We start from the raw sequence: 17,413 nt of genomic DNA, 5'->3' as shown, positions 1-17,413 counted from the left end.
TCTCTCTTGTGAGGAGAGGCTATAGGATCTGGGCCTGTTTATTCTAGAAGAGAGAAGAGTGAGAGGAGGTCTCATCAATACACATAAATATCTCAAAGGTGGGTGCCAAGAGGATGGTGCCAGGCTCCTTCTGTCATTGCCCAGCGACAGGACAAAGAGTAGTGGCCATAAACTAAAACACAAGAAGTTTCACCTCAACGTGAAGAAGAACTTTACATTGAGATTGGCAGAGCACTGAACAGGCTGCGCAGGGGGCTTGTAGAGACTCCCTCTCTGGAGACATTCAAAACCCACCTGGACACGTTCCTGTGTCACCTGCTGTTGGTGACCCTGCCATGACAGGGGTTTGGCCTGGGTGATTTTCCAGCCCTAACACTTCTGTGATTCTGTTTGCCTCCCCTCTCCGCAGGTACAGCTGTGGGCCGACGGTGTATGACCACGCACACCTCGGGCACGCCTGGTGAGTCGTGGATTGCAGCGTGGGGCCATCCAGGCAGATAAACAGTGCTGCACATCCCCATGCCAGTGGTGCTGGGGGATCCAGGCAGATATACGGTGTTAGTCGTGCCCAGGCTGCAGTGTGTGTCTGGGTGACAGAGCTGTGACTGGTGACACGAGGCCCAGCTCTTTGCCTTCTGTGCTGTGCAAAGGGCAAAAGTCTGTTTGTTATGTATTTTTTCCTCTTGGGCTGGGATAGTCCATAAAGGGGCTGGTGGTTCTGCTGTGTGCCTGAGGCAGAGACAGTGTCTTGGGAAGAAGCATTAGGAATGTGTGCAGTTTGTTTGGGTAGGGTGAGTTGTTTCAAATCAGCATTATGTGACCTCTCATGCGGAGGAGTTGTGATTCTGGAGCAGAGCCTCTCAGCTGTGTGAAAACATAGTTTCACCTCAGGTTTAGTTTGGACACTGCGTTGGCACCAAGGAAAAGCCATGCAGAGTTGCCTAATAGAAAGGTACTTTCAAGGTTTACAGATGAACACATCAGATCTTTAATCTCAGAAAGTCCAGGTTGCTTAAGCTTTGCATTGTAGCACTGCAGTGACTTATTATGTTTAATTGCATTTCTCAATCCCGAAGAGCACAGATTTTTCTCTGTAGTTCGTTAGGGTTGTTTGAACAATAAGCTAACTTCGTTATAAGTAACTTTGAAAAAGTACTTTAAATACACCAGAGGAGGTTGCTGCCACTTCTTTCAAAGCAACACACCTGATGAGTAGACATGCGGAGTGTCTGCTGTTCCTGTGAAACTGAGGGCAGTTGAAGCAGCTCAGGCTGCTCTTAAGGTGCTGTCTCTACATTCTTAAAAAGCAAGTTGTCTTGGGCTCTTTGGAAGAGCAGGGGTTTATCAGATAATTGCCATCTGTATGAAGATCAGATATTGTGCATTTCAGTAACTGAATAATTCCCTTTCAATGTAAGGGATTTCACAGCTTCTTGTCCTGTCTCAACTTCATTCAGAAACTTGTGTTGAATCTTGCTCACATGGAGCTGAGCCATTGCAGTAACTGCACAACTCTTACTTTGTTCTGTAAAAAGGAACACTTAAAATACCAGTTATGTAAAAGTACTGTTGTCAGTGCTGATGTTAATGCTATTGTACTGTTGTGTATGTGTGGTGGTGTCTTTTCCCTCCTTGCTTTTGTCAAGTTTCAGCAGAAAACTGACCTAGCTTTTTACTGGTGACCTAAAAATCAAGAAAATGATATCTTGGACTTTTTGCTTGTACTTAGTATCTTAAGGGGAACTTCTTTTACTTGAAAGTCATTTGTGACTGTAATTTGTGAATTTAAATCTACAGTTGTTGTGATACAAGCTCCATTACAGTTTATCTTGAAATAATTACGATTTAAAATCATCACTTGAAAGTAACTGTGTAAAAAACATGGTTATAAGTTTCTTATCTTTATCGCTCAGTTGAGGTCCTCTGGTGTGGTAGGGCCTGTCTTCCCTGACATGGTGTAAAAGAGAAGGGAATTACAGAGGTGCCTCTGTCCTAAGGGGTATAGTTGGTCTAGACCACAGTGTTTTATACAGGTGGAGAATTTCACCCTTTGGTCTTGTAGCTTTCTGTGGCTTTTAAATGTCTGCTTTTTTCAGTGATTCTCTTGCCCTCAGACTTTTTTTGATTAAAAGAGGGAGCAGAAAGGCCTTGCTTACACTTTCCTGTTTTTTTACCCATCTTTTCTTACCCATGTCTAAACTAGCAATTTCAAGCTTTCCCATTGTGGAGGTTTGCCATTGGTGTCACCCAGGTCGAACCTTTTCGCTTGCTGATTTAAGAAAGAATGGTTAGTGCTGAATATTGTCTTTGGTGTATCATGCAGATACACCAGGTGTAACTGGCTCTTTTAGCACTTCTTTAAGCACCTGCATGTTGTTCCTGTTGAGTGACAAGGTGCCTGCGCTGAAGACCTTTTGCTCTCTTTCCGCAACAGTTCAACCCTCTAGTGTGGGAGGAGTTGGCTGTTCCTTTCCAGTATCTCTGGTCTTACACATGTCACTGTTGACATCCTGTTGCTGAGCTGATTTGTTCAGGATGGTGGAGCACTCCTGGTTCTGTTTGTTTATTTATTTATTAAAATGGTATATTTTTTTTCCCCAGTAGCTAGGTCCGACCATAAAATAGCTGAAATGCGTGCTGCTGTCGGGGGCCAAAAGATGCACTGGGAAATAGTATAAAGTCAAATAGAATGGTGGCTGTTGCTACTCTGCTGGTCTTGTTAAATACCATCATTTTGTTATGCTCCTGCCACATGTTCTCACTAGATTTCCCTTTTCTCCCCTCTGTCTTACATTTGACTTGTGTCAAACACAAGTGCAGCAGGTAAGAAACCAGAAATGGATCATGGAAATGCCTTTGAGATCCTCTAGGATAATTTTGAAATAATGGCATTATTTTTCTCCTGTCCTCTTTCCATTCCACAAGGAGTTCTTATTTCTCTAAATAATTGAACATTCTCTAGTATGTTGTGCTTCCAGTCTTACAAACAGATGCTCTGTCTGCCTTCACATGATGTCCAACACCCATTATATATAGAAAAAAAAGCAAGACAGGCAAATAATACTATTTTTTTCCCCAGTTCTGGATCTGATCTTGATCGTACTGGTTTGACCTGCAGCCTGGTTGGCATCCAGGTTCCTGGCTGAATGCTTTGAAGTAAGAATAAAACCAAGTACGAGATATTTCTCTTCTGCATGCTCTGCCACCCCCTGATCTTTACTGTCTGTTTTGGCTTTTTTTTATCAGTCTTGAAGTGGCAAAGACCCTGCTTTCTGAGGTATCAGTAAATCTGCTCTGGTTCTTGCAGAGTTTCTTCCATTAATTCAGTTGGAAGATGAGAGGAGAGAGAACAGTGTGAAATTTGTGCCTGCTCTAGGAGCAGTGACTGCGAGACTGTTAAATCTAATATCAAGCTTTTGATGCTGGTGTTGTTCCTCTGAACAGGATCCAAAGACCAATTTAATATTCTTACGGAATCGTGGCACTACATTAGATGAACCTTACTTCCAGTGAGCTGCTTTTCATTAAAAACTATCTCCCTGACAGCAAGGCTTTCAAAAAGTCTTTTTTAGCACAGGCACGGTGCAAACAACAACAAAAAGTATTTTTCTTCATCAAGGTATTATGCATCTCATAAATCGGTACCTTAGTGCTACCTGGTACCTGCAGGGAAGGGTGCAAATCCACTTCTGGTAGTTGCTTAAACTTCTTTGTTCTGGTGGCCATGGGAGTTGCAGTTTGTGTGATGCTGGGGGTGAAATGAGAACCTGTAGGTCTGTGAACCTCCTTGCTGGCTTTGGAGAAAACAGAGCCCAGAAAGGCTGAGGATTCTCATCATCTTGCAGGGCAGACCCAGAGTTTTCAGTCGCCTTCTAGCACCCCACCTAGTAATTTGGTTTAACTCAGTCAAAGTGTGTTCTAAGAATTATAAATAGAGTCTGTGAGCAGAAGGAGCTGCAACAGCCCTATACAGCTTGTATATCCATCAATCTATCAGCATTAAATACTCTGCTTTGTGACGAAAGCCCTGAATAATTTTTAGAATAAATTTTATTCTCAAGTGTAAATAAAACAAAATAACCATAGAGCATCTACTCTTTGCTAGCAGAAAAGATCTGTGGTGGTGTGTGAATGAAATACTTTTTTGGTGGCTGGTATCTGTTGTTACTCAACCCTCAGAAAAGTTCATTTAAGTCCTGCTTTATTTCTTCCTGTTCTTCTGCTGCATGACTTTTGAAAACCTGTTAGGATATACTAAGCCCAAGGGATGTATTTCAAGAATATCTGAGCTCTGTCTCATTTTGTCCTGCTGGCTTTGAAATAGTATCCCAGCTTATGTAGCTTGTGATGCCCTTTGAATAAAGAGATGCAACAAAAGAAAACACGCAGAAAATTTGATGTAATGTGTCACTAATGCCAGAAGAGGGTAGGCCAGTTCAAGAGAAATTTGCTTGACTTTTGTGCAGGTAGCAACTGGTTTTGGAAAACACTGAAACACCTTATGCACTGAAGATCTTTTCATGGGAAGTGTTGGGGTAATTAGGTTGTTGGTTATTTTTGTTTAAGTTTATTACCACTGCATGTTCAAAAGCTCGTGTTTCTTTCTCTTCCAGCTCCTATGTTAGGTTTGATATAATTCGAAGGATAATGACAAGGTTTTTTGGAATTGAAGTTATCATGGTGATGGGGATCACAGACATAGATGACAAGATAATAAAAAGAGCCAATGAGGTAGGTGTTTACTGCAGTCTTTGACTAATCTTTTGGTATTTTCTAAGCTGCTTATATAGGAAAATTAACCTGGGTTTGGCATTCTTTTGTTATGTTTGTTTTAATTAGTAGATGATGAATGTTGAGGTTTCTGGTTCCCTCGTGTGGCTATAATGGGTCTGGGAGTGAGGAGGTCTGAGTGGAGAGCTCTGTGGGGGTAAAAGGGTACTGAGCTGTGTGATGGGGGAGGCAGAGATGGGGGCTACCTTACAGCACCCACAGCTGGGATTCTCCTGCCCTCTCCCCCTGCCTGAGAGCCTAGCAGGGAACAAAAACCCTGCCTGAATCCTCAGCACAGTGAAATTATCCCAAAACTTAACGGCCAGAAGGGTTCTGAGTGAGTTCTGGAGAAGTGCTGTGTGCCATGACCAGGGAAGGCAGTACAGCAGTGCCACGTGAGGCTGAGGGCAGTTCCTAGAAGGTGCCGAGCACCATCTAGCTGCAATGTCAGCACCTTGGAAAGCTTTATCAGGCCTGTCTGTCACCCACGGTAAAATTAGCATTGTGAACTGTGAAGCACTCAGAGTGTATTCTGTGTTTTATTCTGCATTTTGAGTCTTTTTGTTCCATTTGATTTTAGAATCCATAACTCATGTCTTTGGGATCATAAGTGGATGTGTTGGATTGTATTGCAGTTGTAAGCTTTAAGATAGTTTCTTGGAGCCAGAGAATTTGACAGCTGTTCCTTTTACTTATCTTTAAGTAAACAGTTACTTTCACACTTGAATATAGGCCTCTGCATTCAAATGAATACTAGCACACCATTCATATCAGAAATAGGTCTGTTCCCTTAGTCCATTTATTTTCAGTTTTCTAAGGCAGTAAACAATTTTAAAGGAAACAACCCCCATCCAAAATTCAGGCATTTTAAATCTGTGTTTGTATTTTAAAATTTTTCCTTGTTGTCAGAACATCTTAGAGATTTTATGTTCGAGGAGGGGGAAATTACATGTTCTTTAAAGATGTGTTGCTTTACTACATTCTTTGGTTCTATGAAGTCATCTTTTCTTGCCTTTTTTTTGGTGACTTTTTGAAATGTTTGCTCAACCATTTTGTTTGTATGGCCAAGTCCTCTGCCTCAGGTGCCTGCTTTTATTGTTGGCACCTGTGCACCTGAAGCATTACGGTGGTAGAATCAACATGCCTAAGCTTGTTCTTCATCCCCTGGTGGGGTTCATCTGGGGGAAACCTGAAAGTTGGATACTAGTTTATGATGAACGTGCTGCATGCTATCTGTGGTTCTTTGAGAGAGAGATGAGTCTCTTTGTATGTTGAACATCTGTCTGGATGGGAGGAAATTCCCCATCTTCTTTCTGTAGGGACCTTTGTTTCTCTCTTGATCAGAGAAGCAGCTGAGCTGTCTAGGGAGATGAATCTAGTCACTGATATGTAGGCAGAAGCATGTCTTTGTTTTTTGGTGCTGAGCATCATCCTCATTCCATTGCTGCATGAACATCTGGACTGTCTTCACCAGAACTCCTGCTTTGTTCAGGAGTTTGTGCAAACAGTGGTACCCACCTGCTCTCTCAAAATTTGAACCCATAAAGATGATCTAGTAATGAATTGGACGTGATGAAATGGGATTTAAGTTGTTAATGATTCAGCTACCTGCAAGATGGAGAGACTGACAGTATGTTGTCTTCTCCCCAGTTTATTCTAAGATGTAAAAGCATTTGAAACACTTTGATACCATGCTGCTGCTAGCTAGGGCAGGTTTGGCTGTCATGCATCTTTCAATCCCTAGCCTCTTCTGAATATTTGTGAACAAGTACATTACCATGTGCAAGTAGCTTTCCTTTTGGGTTGTGTTTCCTCATCTCTTCTGCAAGAGGAATCTGTTCATGTCCCATGAATGAGAAATGCAGAGAAGGTGCTTGAGAAATGCCAGACTTGGCAAAGCGTGGAACTGACTTGCAATATTGAGATCTATGAGTACCCATGATCTGCTGAAATAGCTTATTTTTCTTAATCACTGAAAATGAATATCTTGTCTCATCCTGCAAGTCTCTGATCTGTCTTTCTGACATGTAGGTGGTATTGGTGTTTCCTGTCAGTAAGTTGAATGGTTATTATGTCCTCTGTATGCTAGTATATTTTGTCACTGGAAATGAAAGATCCTCTCGAGGAAAATAATAAGAGAGGGAAGGAGTTTATTATTTTAGTCTTTGGTTGCTTTCTCTTAAAAAATATATATTAATATTTTGGAAATTGAGACACATAAATGAAATACTACTTCCAAGTTATTTATAACTTATATCTCCTCCCTGTTAATGTTAGATTAATAATAAGCCTTTCTGGCTTTTTACCTTGGGGGCTCTCTACAACTTCCAATTAGCTATTAGCTGTCTGAGAAAAGATTGCCATATTTTATATCATTACTCTGATTTATGATTTGCTAATCTGCTTCCCTTTTTTTCAGATGAATGTATCGCCTGTAGCTCTTGCTCGTATTTATGAAGAAGACTTTAAACAAGATATGGCTGCCTTAAAGGTACAAATACTAAGGATTCTAAATTTAAGAGTATTTCTAAGCAATTATTTTGATAAAAAATATGGTTATGAGAGTTTGATCTGAACGAAAAAATTTGTTGCTTGGAAACTGAATGCTGATTTACTTTTTCATTCTTCTGGAACAATATTACACACTTTTTGAGTAAGGAAATGAGTAAGGGAGAAGCAGTCCTGAGCTTTGGAATGAAAAAGTTAAATTTCTTTTGGAACAGTTTTTTTCTGTATTCAGTAGATCCTTGATTCAAAGATATCGCATATTTACTATAATACAGAAATAGTCTAATTGAAAGCACAGGAAACACAAAATCTTTTTTCCTTGATTTCAGGTGACTTTGCTTCTTGTCTCCCTGTCAGAAGCAGGGAGTGAGACACTGGAGTTTTTTTGCTACCCCTCAAATAATTTTTTCTGTGTGTATATTATCTTAAATACTGCTTCTGATTTTTTTATGATACTTGCAACTTTTTTTTTAATGATAAAATTGAGGGGAGTGTTCTTTTTAGTTTGTTTCTTAGAGTGAAGAAACTCATTGGCAGTGTGTTACTGAGATGTTAATCTTTCTTTAAGGTGCTTCCTCCTACAGTATATATGAGGGTGACTGAGAATATTCCTCAAATAATTTCCTTTATAAAAACAATAATTTCCAGTGGACAAGCTTATGCAACCTCGCAAGGTAAGACTTTGAGCAAGGTAACTTCTTGTTAAGCACATGTATAGGAAGTTACTGCTCTTAGTAATGCTGTTTTGGAATGAGATACCCTGTGCCAGGCTTTCCTTCTGTTGCTTAACAGGATGTGAGTGAATTGTTTGTGATTACATGAGTGGGCAGAACAACTATTACTCAATTTCTAAGTTAAATGTAGCTCATTACTTAATATAATTGTTTACTGTAATAAACTGCCATCTAAACTCCTTGGGGAAATTCTGGCCTGGTTTCTACAAGAAAGCTGGGGGAACCTCGGAAAAGGATGTGTGTATCTCCTATGTGCTGTAAAAGATGTGTCTGCAAAGCACAGTGTGTGGATTTCTTCTTTAGCAGAACTGGTAGTTGTAGAAGAGCTCAAGTGCATTGTAACTGGATTAGGTGTAGCTTGAGCTGCAGTAGGGGAGGGGACTGCTGATTGTGCATGGGCAAGGAAGAACCTGGGAGATCTCCAGAATTCAAAGTTATGCTGTGGGCAGAATGAGGATGTGCACAGAGGTTATTAAAAAGCTGCATAACATGGAAACATCTGGTACTGCTTTTGAAGTATTTCTGAATTTCTAAATCGGAATTTCAAATAGGAGTGGAAGAGCACTTTGTTTTGCTTTTAGGGAAATGTTACCATGTTCTCATCAGTGTACTCCATTTTTGCTATACAACTAAACATTTCTCCTGTTTTAGGCAATGTTTATTTTGATGTTAAATCCTGGGGAAAAAGATATGGAGTGTTAACTGCTGTGAGCCTTCATACTCAAGATGAAGCAGGTAAGTTCGTGGCACCAGCTTGTTTGTGTTAATGGATTGTTTGAATGCATTTTGCATCCATGTGCAAACTTTCATTCAACAGACTGAAACAGTTTTCTAACCCATTGTGTATAGCTAACTTTCTGGTTAATTAAGATTACAGTGCTTTCATAGTTACTTTTTAAAGCACTCATTGTTGCCAGTGCAGGAGGAAACTTGGCTTTTCTTCTTCCTTTCATCCTTCCCTCTATACCTTTGTTCTGGTACCTTAGAACGGTTAGGATTCTTAAGCAATTTTTAAGTAATACTTGGCAGTGGTACATAGAAACTTCACAGTGAGGTGGTGTTCTTGCTGTTGGACTATCCAGCAGTGAGGTACTCAAGGGCAGACAAAAAGAAGCCTCACCCTCTGTTATTGTTGGGGCAGTTGCACTGCTCTGAAGTTAACTGGATGGATTGCTTTCTTCACTGCTTGTCGCTAGGCTAAGCAGACTCTTTGTGTGAGGGTGAGCAATCTCTTCATAGGCTGTGCTAGTGTAGGCCTGTACCCTGGGTTGTGGGAATTTTGCTGCAGTTCTTGCTTTGCAGGATTGCTGAACCTCTCTGTAGTTTCTGTAAGGATCTGATCGGGTCTCTGTGTCAGAGAATTTGATGCAGGTCTCCCGTATCTTTTTGCAAACTAAAGTTCAATATTTCATCATTAAAAAAAAAAATCTGTTTGTAATTAATGAAAATGCCTTGGAGGCTGATGCTCACGTGCAGCCAGAACCTCTCATAGTTCTGCTCTGGAGTTGTTTCAGCATAGACCTTACAGAGGGAATGCATCTTGTCAACAGTTATTTAGGCGTAATTATTGGCTGCAGTGAGTCAGCAGCCTCCTGGGCTGCCAGGGGAAGAGCATTGCCAGCAGGTCAGTGGGAGTGGTCCTTCTCTGCTCAGCACTGGTGAGACATGCCTGGAGTGCAGGTCTGATGCTGTGCTCCCCAGAACAACAGTAGTATGGACATAGTGGAGAAAGGCCAGGAAAGGGCCACAAATACGATGGAGGTACTGGAGCATCTTTCATAGGAGGAAAAGCAGACAGAGCTTGGATACGTAGCCTGGGGAAGAGAAGGCTCGGGGGAATCCTACCCATGTGTACTCATACTGATGGAGGGAATAGAGCAGATAGAACCAGGCTTTTCTCAGTGGCACTTGGTGATGGGACAAGAGGCACTGATCACAACTTGAAACACAGGAAATTCTGTTTAAAGCTAAGAAAAATCATTTTTACCCTGAGGATGGTTAACACAAACCATGTTGCTCAGAGAGGCTGTGGAGTGTCCATCCTTGGTGATAATCAAGGCCTAACTGGACGCCATCCTGGACAGGCTGCTGCAGCTGTGCTTGCTCTGAGCAGGGGGACTGGATTAGACTGTCCCCAGGTGTGCCTTCCAGCCTCAGCTGTGACTGATTACATATTTTACCCTGCTTCCCCTCTAGTCACAGCTGTGTGTTTTCATTTCTAAAGATTAGGACACTTGTTTTGCTTGCAACTGAGAAGTTGAAGAGTGCTCTTTTGTAGGAGTCTACTCAAAAAAGGGCAGAAGAGGGTTGGAGCAGCAGATACTGGTCAGTCAGAACTTGGTAATCTAGTGAAAGAGCCCAGGTGAAGATTTAGTGGATAAAACCAGGGTTATATTTCTGTCTCTTTAATTCTCAGGAATTAAATTTTGATTTATATGATTCTAAATGTGAGGGCATGTATTTGTCATGAAAAAAGACAGTCCAGAACCCTGTTCTGTGGCTCCTGCCAGGGAGTGCTGTGTATTTGACTGGAGGTTAGGGGTGAGCGGAGATGATCAGTCCTGCAGTATTGTGTCAAAAAGGACTGCATCCTTGGCAGTGTAGTGAAGGAAGGAGCAAATATAGCTGGGAGGAGACCTTTGTAGAGAGTTCATTGGTGAAAACGGCGCTAAAAAACTGCTACTGTCCAAGAATAGTTTTTGATTCCCTCTTCTTTGTTAGTAAAATCTAAAACACAAAGTACTTCTGTCCCAGAGAAAAAATTGTGGGGTGTTTGTTTGTTTGTCTGTGTGTTTTGGTTTGGTTTTATTACCTTTTCTGCTGCAGTACAGTCAGTTTGTCCTGGGGAAACTGGCTGATATGTAGCTAAATGAATGAAAAATCAGGCAAACCAGGGAAGGATAAAAGGACTGATAGGATAGGATGTACTAAGGAATCTTGAATCTGTCTTTGTAGCTTGTCAAAATCTATTTCAGTATTCCAATACTTCAGTATTTCAGTTTTCCCCTGTATAAGGGGGAAGAGAGGGAAGTTGTAGTGAAAAGAAGCTGATTGAAAGGGATTAAAATCAGAGTAGTTCACTAAACACACATTTCCTCTTGCTTTCATTTGGCCATTTTTTTTCTTTGAGACATATCCCATTAACAAATCACTTATTCTTGCCAGTTGATTCTGATAAACGACATGGTAAAGATTTTGCCCTGTGGAAGGCTGCCAAGCCTCAGGAGCTGTCTTGGAATTCTCCCTGGGGAAAAGGACGACCTGGATGGCACATTGAATGTTCCACAATATCAAGGTCAGATTTCTTGGACTCTGATAAATCTAATGCTATTTCTTTGTTTTCAGTTACAGTACAATGGTAGCAACAGTATTGAAAGTGTTTTCTGGTCAGTAGATAGCACTGCTTTTAATGTGAACATTTTATGCAACCTGGCGTGTCACATGCGGCCCAGATAAACTCTGCCTCACCTTTCTGTCACAGCTGTCTGTATGTTTTGGCACTTTCTCTTGAGTCAGACTTGATGCTTAAAATATGGCACAAGGGATACACAGTTGATTAGCAGTCTTCTAGCTTGAACTGAGTAACCAAAGGTTTGGTGAAAGTTATGGCACCTCTTTTATTCACTCCCTTCCACTTCTGGCAGTCTCCATCAGGCCTAGTTCAGAATGTATGTGTCAGGAGGCCAGGGTGTGGGATTCCAGCTTGATCTATGAGGTCTTGATGGCCTTATCTTAACAGCAGCTGTGGATGCTCATGCTAATAATCTGAGTGTTATTCAGCTTTCTTGCTGAGTAGTGTTTTGCTTGCAGTTGGTTTGATGTAATTTGCTCCTAATTTAAAGTTTTATTTTCACCACAGGAGAAAAAGTCTTCTCTCCTGGAAGATTGATAGTGTACTTAGTTTTGCATTAGTCTCAGATCTTTTTTTTGGAAGCTAATAACAAATAGTTTAGATCTGACCTTGTTCAGCTTAAATTATCAGCTAAAGCTGAAAGGGGGTGGAACCAGCTGCTTTAGGTTTCTCTTTCATATGCTTTTCTGGTGCACCTGGGATTGTTAGTCATTTGTACCTGCTTGTGAAAAGTGTTTATAAGGGTGATTTTCTGTCTGTAAATTGTTTCAGCATAGTGAGGCAGCTCTTCAAGCAATCAAAGTGCACAAAATCGTGCTGTGTTTGATGTACAACCTCTGACAGAAGTGCACAGATAAGAAATGTCAGTTATGACATGGCCTGTCTGTTAAGGTAGTGCTGTTTATAGTCTGCATTACTTTTTGTAAAAATGTATTTTATTGAGGTTGGATGGAGCTTCTGCTGTATAAATAAAAGCTGACCCATGGAGAGCATAAATGTAGTAATCTTGGACTGTGAAAAATGGAGAGCTTACTTTGGTAAGTGGCCTAAACCAATTTGCTGTGCCAGTCAGCTGTTAAAGGCCCATTTTTAAGCAATACCTACTTAGCTGTCTGTTTTGCCAAATATCTCAAAGAACTTTAACTAAGTTAAATGAATTCATTTTGGGAAGTCTGTGAATGAGGAGTCTCTGGTCTCTAGAGCAGCCCTGGAGGAGGGAATCCCCTGCTTTGGCCCCCTCAGGTATGATCTCTCTGCATTTTCCCTTGTGGTGAGGTGGGCAGTTTCTTCTGTCCCTGTGCATTTGGCAGATCCATCTGTTGCCTGTCTCCGGCAATGGTTTTGTTGGAGGAAAGAGCAAGTGCTCCTCTGTAAGTGGCACAAGAGGAGGTGAGGGTCAGTCCTGGGAAGATTTGTGCTTTAGCTGGTTTTGAAGCAGGCAGGAGTGAGAAGGATGAACTTGGAGGAAATGGTGACAGCCACTCTTTCTTCATTCCTCTCTTCTCCTTGTCTTTTCCTCCTGACAGCTTCTGCAAAGCCATCTCATGACACAGTGTTAGCAAGGTGTTTTGTCTCAAAAAGGGATTCATGTTTGGCCAGCTACCAGGAGCACCTTGTGAAGGTGACATATGGGAGGCCTCTGTGTTTGTCTGTAGGCCTTGCATCTTTCCCTGCTTGAGCACTCTTGGTTTCTGAGCAGTTGACTCACATCCCCGTGAGGCTGTAAGTGTAATCTTTGTTTAACAGATAGGCAAAATAAAGTGGCTAACCTGCCCAGCTTGACCTGACTGCACACACTGTTGTGTGAGTTCTTACAGAAAAGGTACAAGATAAGGAAGAGTAATACCAAATTTATAGAAATAAGTTGTTAGATTTAGACACAGAAGCATTTGCCTGATACTGAAACTGTAGCAGAACAAGGAAAGGAGACATCCTGCTTTGCCTTCCTTTAAGGTAGAAAAATAATTGCTTCTACTAAGGAGAAGTAATTGTGAACAGATACAGGTCCTGTCCATACAAGTTCTGCTGCAGTTTTGGTATCCAAAATATGTGTAAAGTCTTTCTTAAAAACTGCAGTTACTAAATTGTAACTTACTTAAATTTATGTTGTTTCATGTTATTATTTTCGGCATTTCTTTTTATGAAAAGCTTTTGTGGTGTTCTACTTACTGATTAGGAAAATATTGTTACAGTGCAGTGTTTGGAAAGCAGCTGGACATCCATACTGGTGGAATAGATCTTGCATTTCCTCATCATGAAAATGAAATTGCACAGTGTGAGGTGTATCATCAGTGTGAGCAATGGGGAAATTACTTTCTGCATTCTGGTAAGTAAAATATTGATGACTTGAGAGGCCTGTGCAAATACAATAGTTTGGGTTTTTTAAGTTTGGCATTTCATACTATGAAAACAAGTTACACTGCCTGGCATTATGTAGAACTGCTCCTTGCTCCCTCTGCATAAAAGTGCTTCCTTCAGTGAAGTTGGTGCTGTACGTTGCTTTGAACTACAACACTGATGGCTCTAGTGCTGTTCCCATTGATGGAAACCTTGACATTTGTTCTTCCTGTTGCAGTTGTGGTGGTTCTGGATGGACAGCTGAAATCAATAGAAAGGCAGATTCAAGTTTGCAGCCTCTCTTTTGCTGATTAGTATTTTGGGCAGGATGTTTCTGTGAACTCTTGGAGCTTCTTCTCTGAGTAGAAGAGCTGCAGAGTTAAGCCTGTGGTACACTCTGGGAATTACATGAGCTTTCATTCTTATATATTTGTACTGTCTGGGATGAATATTGAATTCTAGTTTCAGTTCCCAGTGCAGAGCCGGTTGTAAATCAATAGCAATTGTCCAGAGGCTGGTGCATCCTCCAGGGTGTGCTTTGTTCCCAAGGTGCTGTGGAATCCTCTGCACTTCCACTGAGATGCACAGGTTACTGCCAAGTTGAGCTCTCTGTTGACATACCAGTGAATCTGGCTTTTCAAACTTGGAACTGAAACTGTAGGGGAAATATTTTTTGATACCAGCTAAATAAAGAGGAGTCAATTAAGAAAAAAAAGAAAAAGGGAGAACTTAGTTCCAAGGGCAGTTTGTACATTGAGGTTCTCTAGAAGCTGACAGATTACATTCATTAAGTCAAAAAGTCTTGCTGGAGGATGATGGTGTGAATTATTTAGGGCAAATGAATCAGCTTCAGAAACAATTTATTCTGCTAACAGACCAGAATTTTAGCAGCTCAGAATTGGAGGAGCAATCCCCATTAGAGGAAGAAAATCCCCGCACTGGGGATAAATCTTACAAGGACTTTATTTTTAGACTACTTGTACTCTGGGAAGAGCGCCAAACTGAAGTTATGAAAATCTTTGTATTTTGTATTCTTGAATGAAATCATTCTAAGTACTGAAACTCTTGGAAGAGGAATTAATTCAAATTCAGATGTTACCGGTACCTTTTTAGGAAAACAGAATCCAACTATTTTAAGCTTGTCTGCCTGAAGTTAAGTAAGTCAGTATTTAGGCACCTTTGCAAAAGAGAAAAAGTAGTCTTACCCAGGCTCTTCCCCTTCTCCCAGGAGAATTTTGGCTGTGAGTTTTACTTGAGTCACAAGAGCTGCAGGTGTCCAGCTATGTCTGACAGCCTGAATATGTTTACTGTGTGTCCCAGGTTTAACAGTGCAGTGGTGAAAGTGGCCTCACCTGCTAGCAGACATGACAGACAGCAAAAGGAAGATTTTTTTATCATGGATAGTTGCTGTAGCTGGTTCTGCATCCACAGACTTTTTGATTCATTCCTACTCTCCATAGAGTAAGTTGTGCAAAATTAAATTTCGAGGTGTTCAAGGTGGGACTGGAGGTAGTCTTCTCATGGCGAGTTCCTGCTGCTTTGAATCATTATCAAAAATAGCTGAGAAGTGAAACTATGAGTTTTTCAGGTCCAGCTATCAGGCCTGAGCTTGTTGCTTCCATATCCAGATGAGTGTAATGGTGGTTTTATCTACTTGTAGAATCAAGAGGGTTTCAGGCAAGGCTGCAAAGCAGCTCTGTGCAGCAAGTAGCACAAAATGCAGAGTTGCATAGGTAACTGAGCAAGAAATGCCACTTCTGTCACCACTCATAAAAGCAGGAGCACGATTTGTACATTGTCCTTGTGGAGCACTCTGAGGCATTGGTAACACTGGGCTGCCAAATGTGAAAGAATGCAGTGCTGATAGGGTATTATAGAGCAAGAAAAATTGATGCTTAAAAGTCTGCCTCGAAGTATGATTAAGTGCTGGATGCTGCAGGTCACAGAAGTGCCTAAAATCCCATGTTAGTTGTGGGTGGTTGGTAACTTACAGAATTACTTACATTAGGAGAAGCCTATTAAGGCTTTTAACAACATTTCTGAAATTATGCTGAGTAATCTTTCAGTGGCAGCATGTTTGGCATCTTTCCAGTGCTGTGAATAATTGGTGGTTTCCATCAGTGGTGCTCCCACGGCTCATGAGGATGAAACCTGGGAGCAGTCAACCTTAGGCTGTACTTCGCCTGTCTTTCTTTGACAGAGCTTTCAGTCCTAAAGCCAAGCTCTATATACTCTCTTAAATGTAGTGTTACTGTCTTCTTCCTGTGCTACAGCCTTGCAAAGCAGTGGTCTGTGTGACTATTGAAAGTTTTAGCAGTGCTCAGAGCTCATTTTACAATAAACTAATTCAAATTAGGCTTTGTAGCTGCATCTCTCCCTGACCCTGCTTTTTCTCAGTCTCATAAGTCTGGAGAAGTTGAGAACTCCCGTGAGTGTAGAAAATTCATTTTGCATTTAAGATATTTTGAACCAGTGCTATAAAACTTTGGGGTAAAAAAAATAATGTTAACAGCCACCAGCAAGTAATAAGTACAGAAGATTGAGTTTTAAGGATTTTTTAATGTGAGATCACTGGAAAACATTTCTTAAAATCCTTCTGAGAAGTCAAGAGTAACAGGTAAGGTACTTGTTCTGTGAAGACTGAAGCTATTTGCTTGCTTGTTCTTACCAGTTTATTGTCAGTTCTGAATGGGGAGACTCATGGTGGTGGGGATTTTGTTTTGTTTTTTTTTTTTAATGTTTTAAATGTCTATATTTTAAAATTCACCTAGAGGAAGTTTTGAGGATGGAGAAGTGTGCAAGACTGTAGGCAAAGCTATTGAAAAATGTCACCCATTACATTGTAATGCTCAGCATGTATCCATCATAGCATATGCTGCCTCCAACATTTACAGTGTCTCAGTGCAGTCTTTCTAATTTGCTCCCTATTCAGAAGCACACTTGTTTATCCTGATTAATTGCTTTTTCTTTTTTTTCACTATAGGGCATTTGCATGTTAAAGGAAGTAAAGAAAAAATGTCAAAGTCATTAAAAAACTACATAACGATTAAGGTAATTTCTTTGTTTGAATTGAAGCAATTTTGTAGGTTTGTATTATGTAAATATTAATCACAGCCCTCTTTTGAGAAAACTTTGGAGTGTGTGCTTGTGCTGCAGTGTTTCTCTAGAACTGATGCATCTGTTACTGTGGATCTCAGTGTAGGATTGTATTATTATTATAATACTGTATTATATTATTATTGCATAATAATATTGTATATTATTATATATTATTGTATTATTGTATATTATTATTATATTATTGGTTTTCTTATAACAATGGATCTTGCTGAGCTGAGGGTGTTTGTAGGAGAGAGTTCGTGCCCAGTACCAGAATCCTGCAGTGTAGATTTGTGATTGGACTTGACAGTCTCAGGGGTCTTTTCCAACCTGAATGATTCTGTTCTGTAGTGATGGGTTTTCATCAGTCTGTTCTTAATAGTGCTTTGAAAAAGCATGGACTTGGAAAAGAATGGCTGTTTTTCCTTGTCCTTCTTTAGGTGAAGTGGGGCATAGTGTCAGTGTTTTATCAGGAAGCTACTGGGCATCCTGAACCACACTATTGCAGCAGTCTCTCCCATTACCCTTTATTTTTATACAGTGACCTTGCTGATGCACAGAAGCTTTGCCTTTTTGTACCCACGAGCCACATGACTATGTCATATTTCACTGT

General features: G+C 40.7%; 1 protein-coding gene across 7 annotated transcripts in view; it reads left to right on the top strand.

Moving 5' to 3' along the window:
• CARS2 (cysteinyl-tRNA synthetase 2, mitochondrial) overlaps positions 1–17,413 on the top strand; it is a 43,504-nt gene that overhangs the window by 8,188 nt on the left and 17,903 nt on the right. For 3 of the 7 annotated variants that reach the window (XR_004496469.1, XR_004496468.1, XM_015621061.2), the window contains exons 3-10: positions 410–460; positions 4,614–4,731; positions 7,190–7,261; positions 7,847–7,952; positions 8,664–8,747; positions 11,178–11,307; positions 13,557–13,690; positions 16,685–16,752. Coding sequence is in view for 5 of the 7 variants with exons in the window: in XM_015621061.2 (XP_015476547.2) it covers positions 410–460; positions 4,614–4,731; positions 7,190–7,261; positions 7,847–7,952; positions 8,664–8,747; positions 11,178–11,307; positions 13,557–13,690; positions 16,685–16,752 (763 nt within the window). In the remaining 2 variants the exon portion in view is untranslated. Of the gene's footprint in view, positions 1–74; positions 99–409; positions 461–4,613; positions 4,732–7,189; positions 7,262–7,846; positions 7,953–8,663; positions 8,748–11,177; positions 11,308–12,285; positions 12,402–13,556; positions 13,691–16,684; positions 16,753–17,413 lie in introns of those variants that run through there. The other 4 variants (XM_033512873.1, XM_033512877.1, XM_033512878.1 and 1 more) reach the window with 4 other exon arrangements.

The sequence above is a fragment of the Parus major genome, chromosome 1 (assembly GCF_001522545.3).
Source record: "Parus major isolate Abel chromosome 1, Parus_major1.1, whole genome shotgun sequence".
Classification (NCBI taxonomy): domain Eukaryota; kingdom Metazoa; phylum Chordata; class Aves; order Passeriformes; family Paridae; genus Parus; species Parus major.
This window is presented reverse-complemented; position numbering and strand designations above follow the sequence as displayed.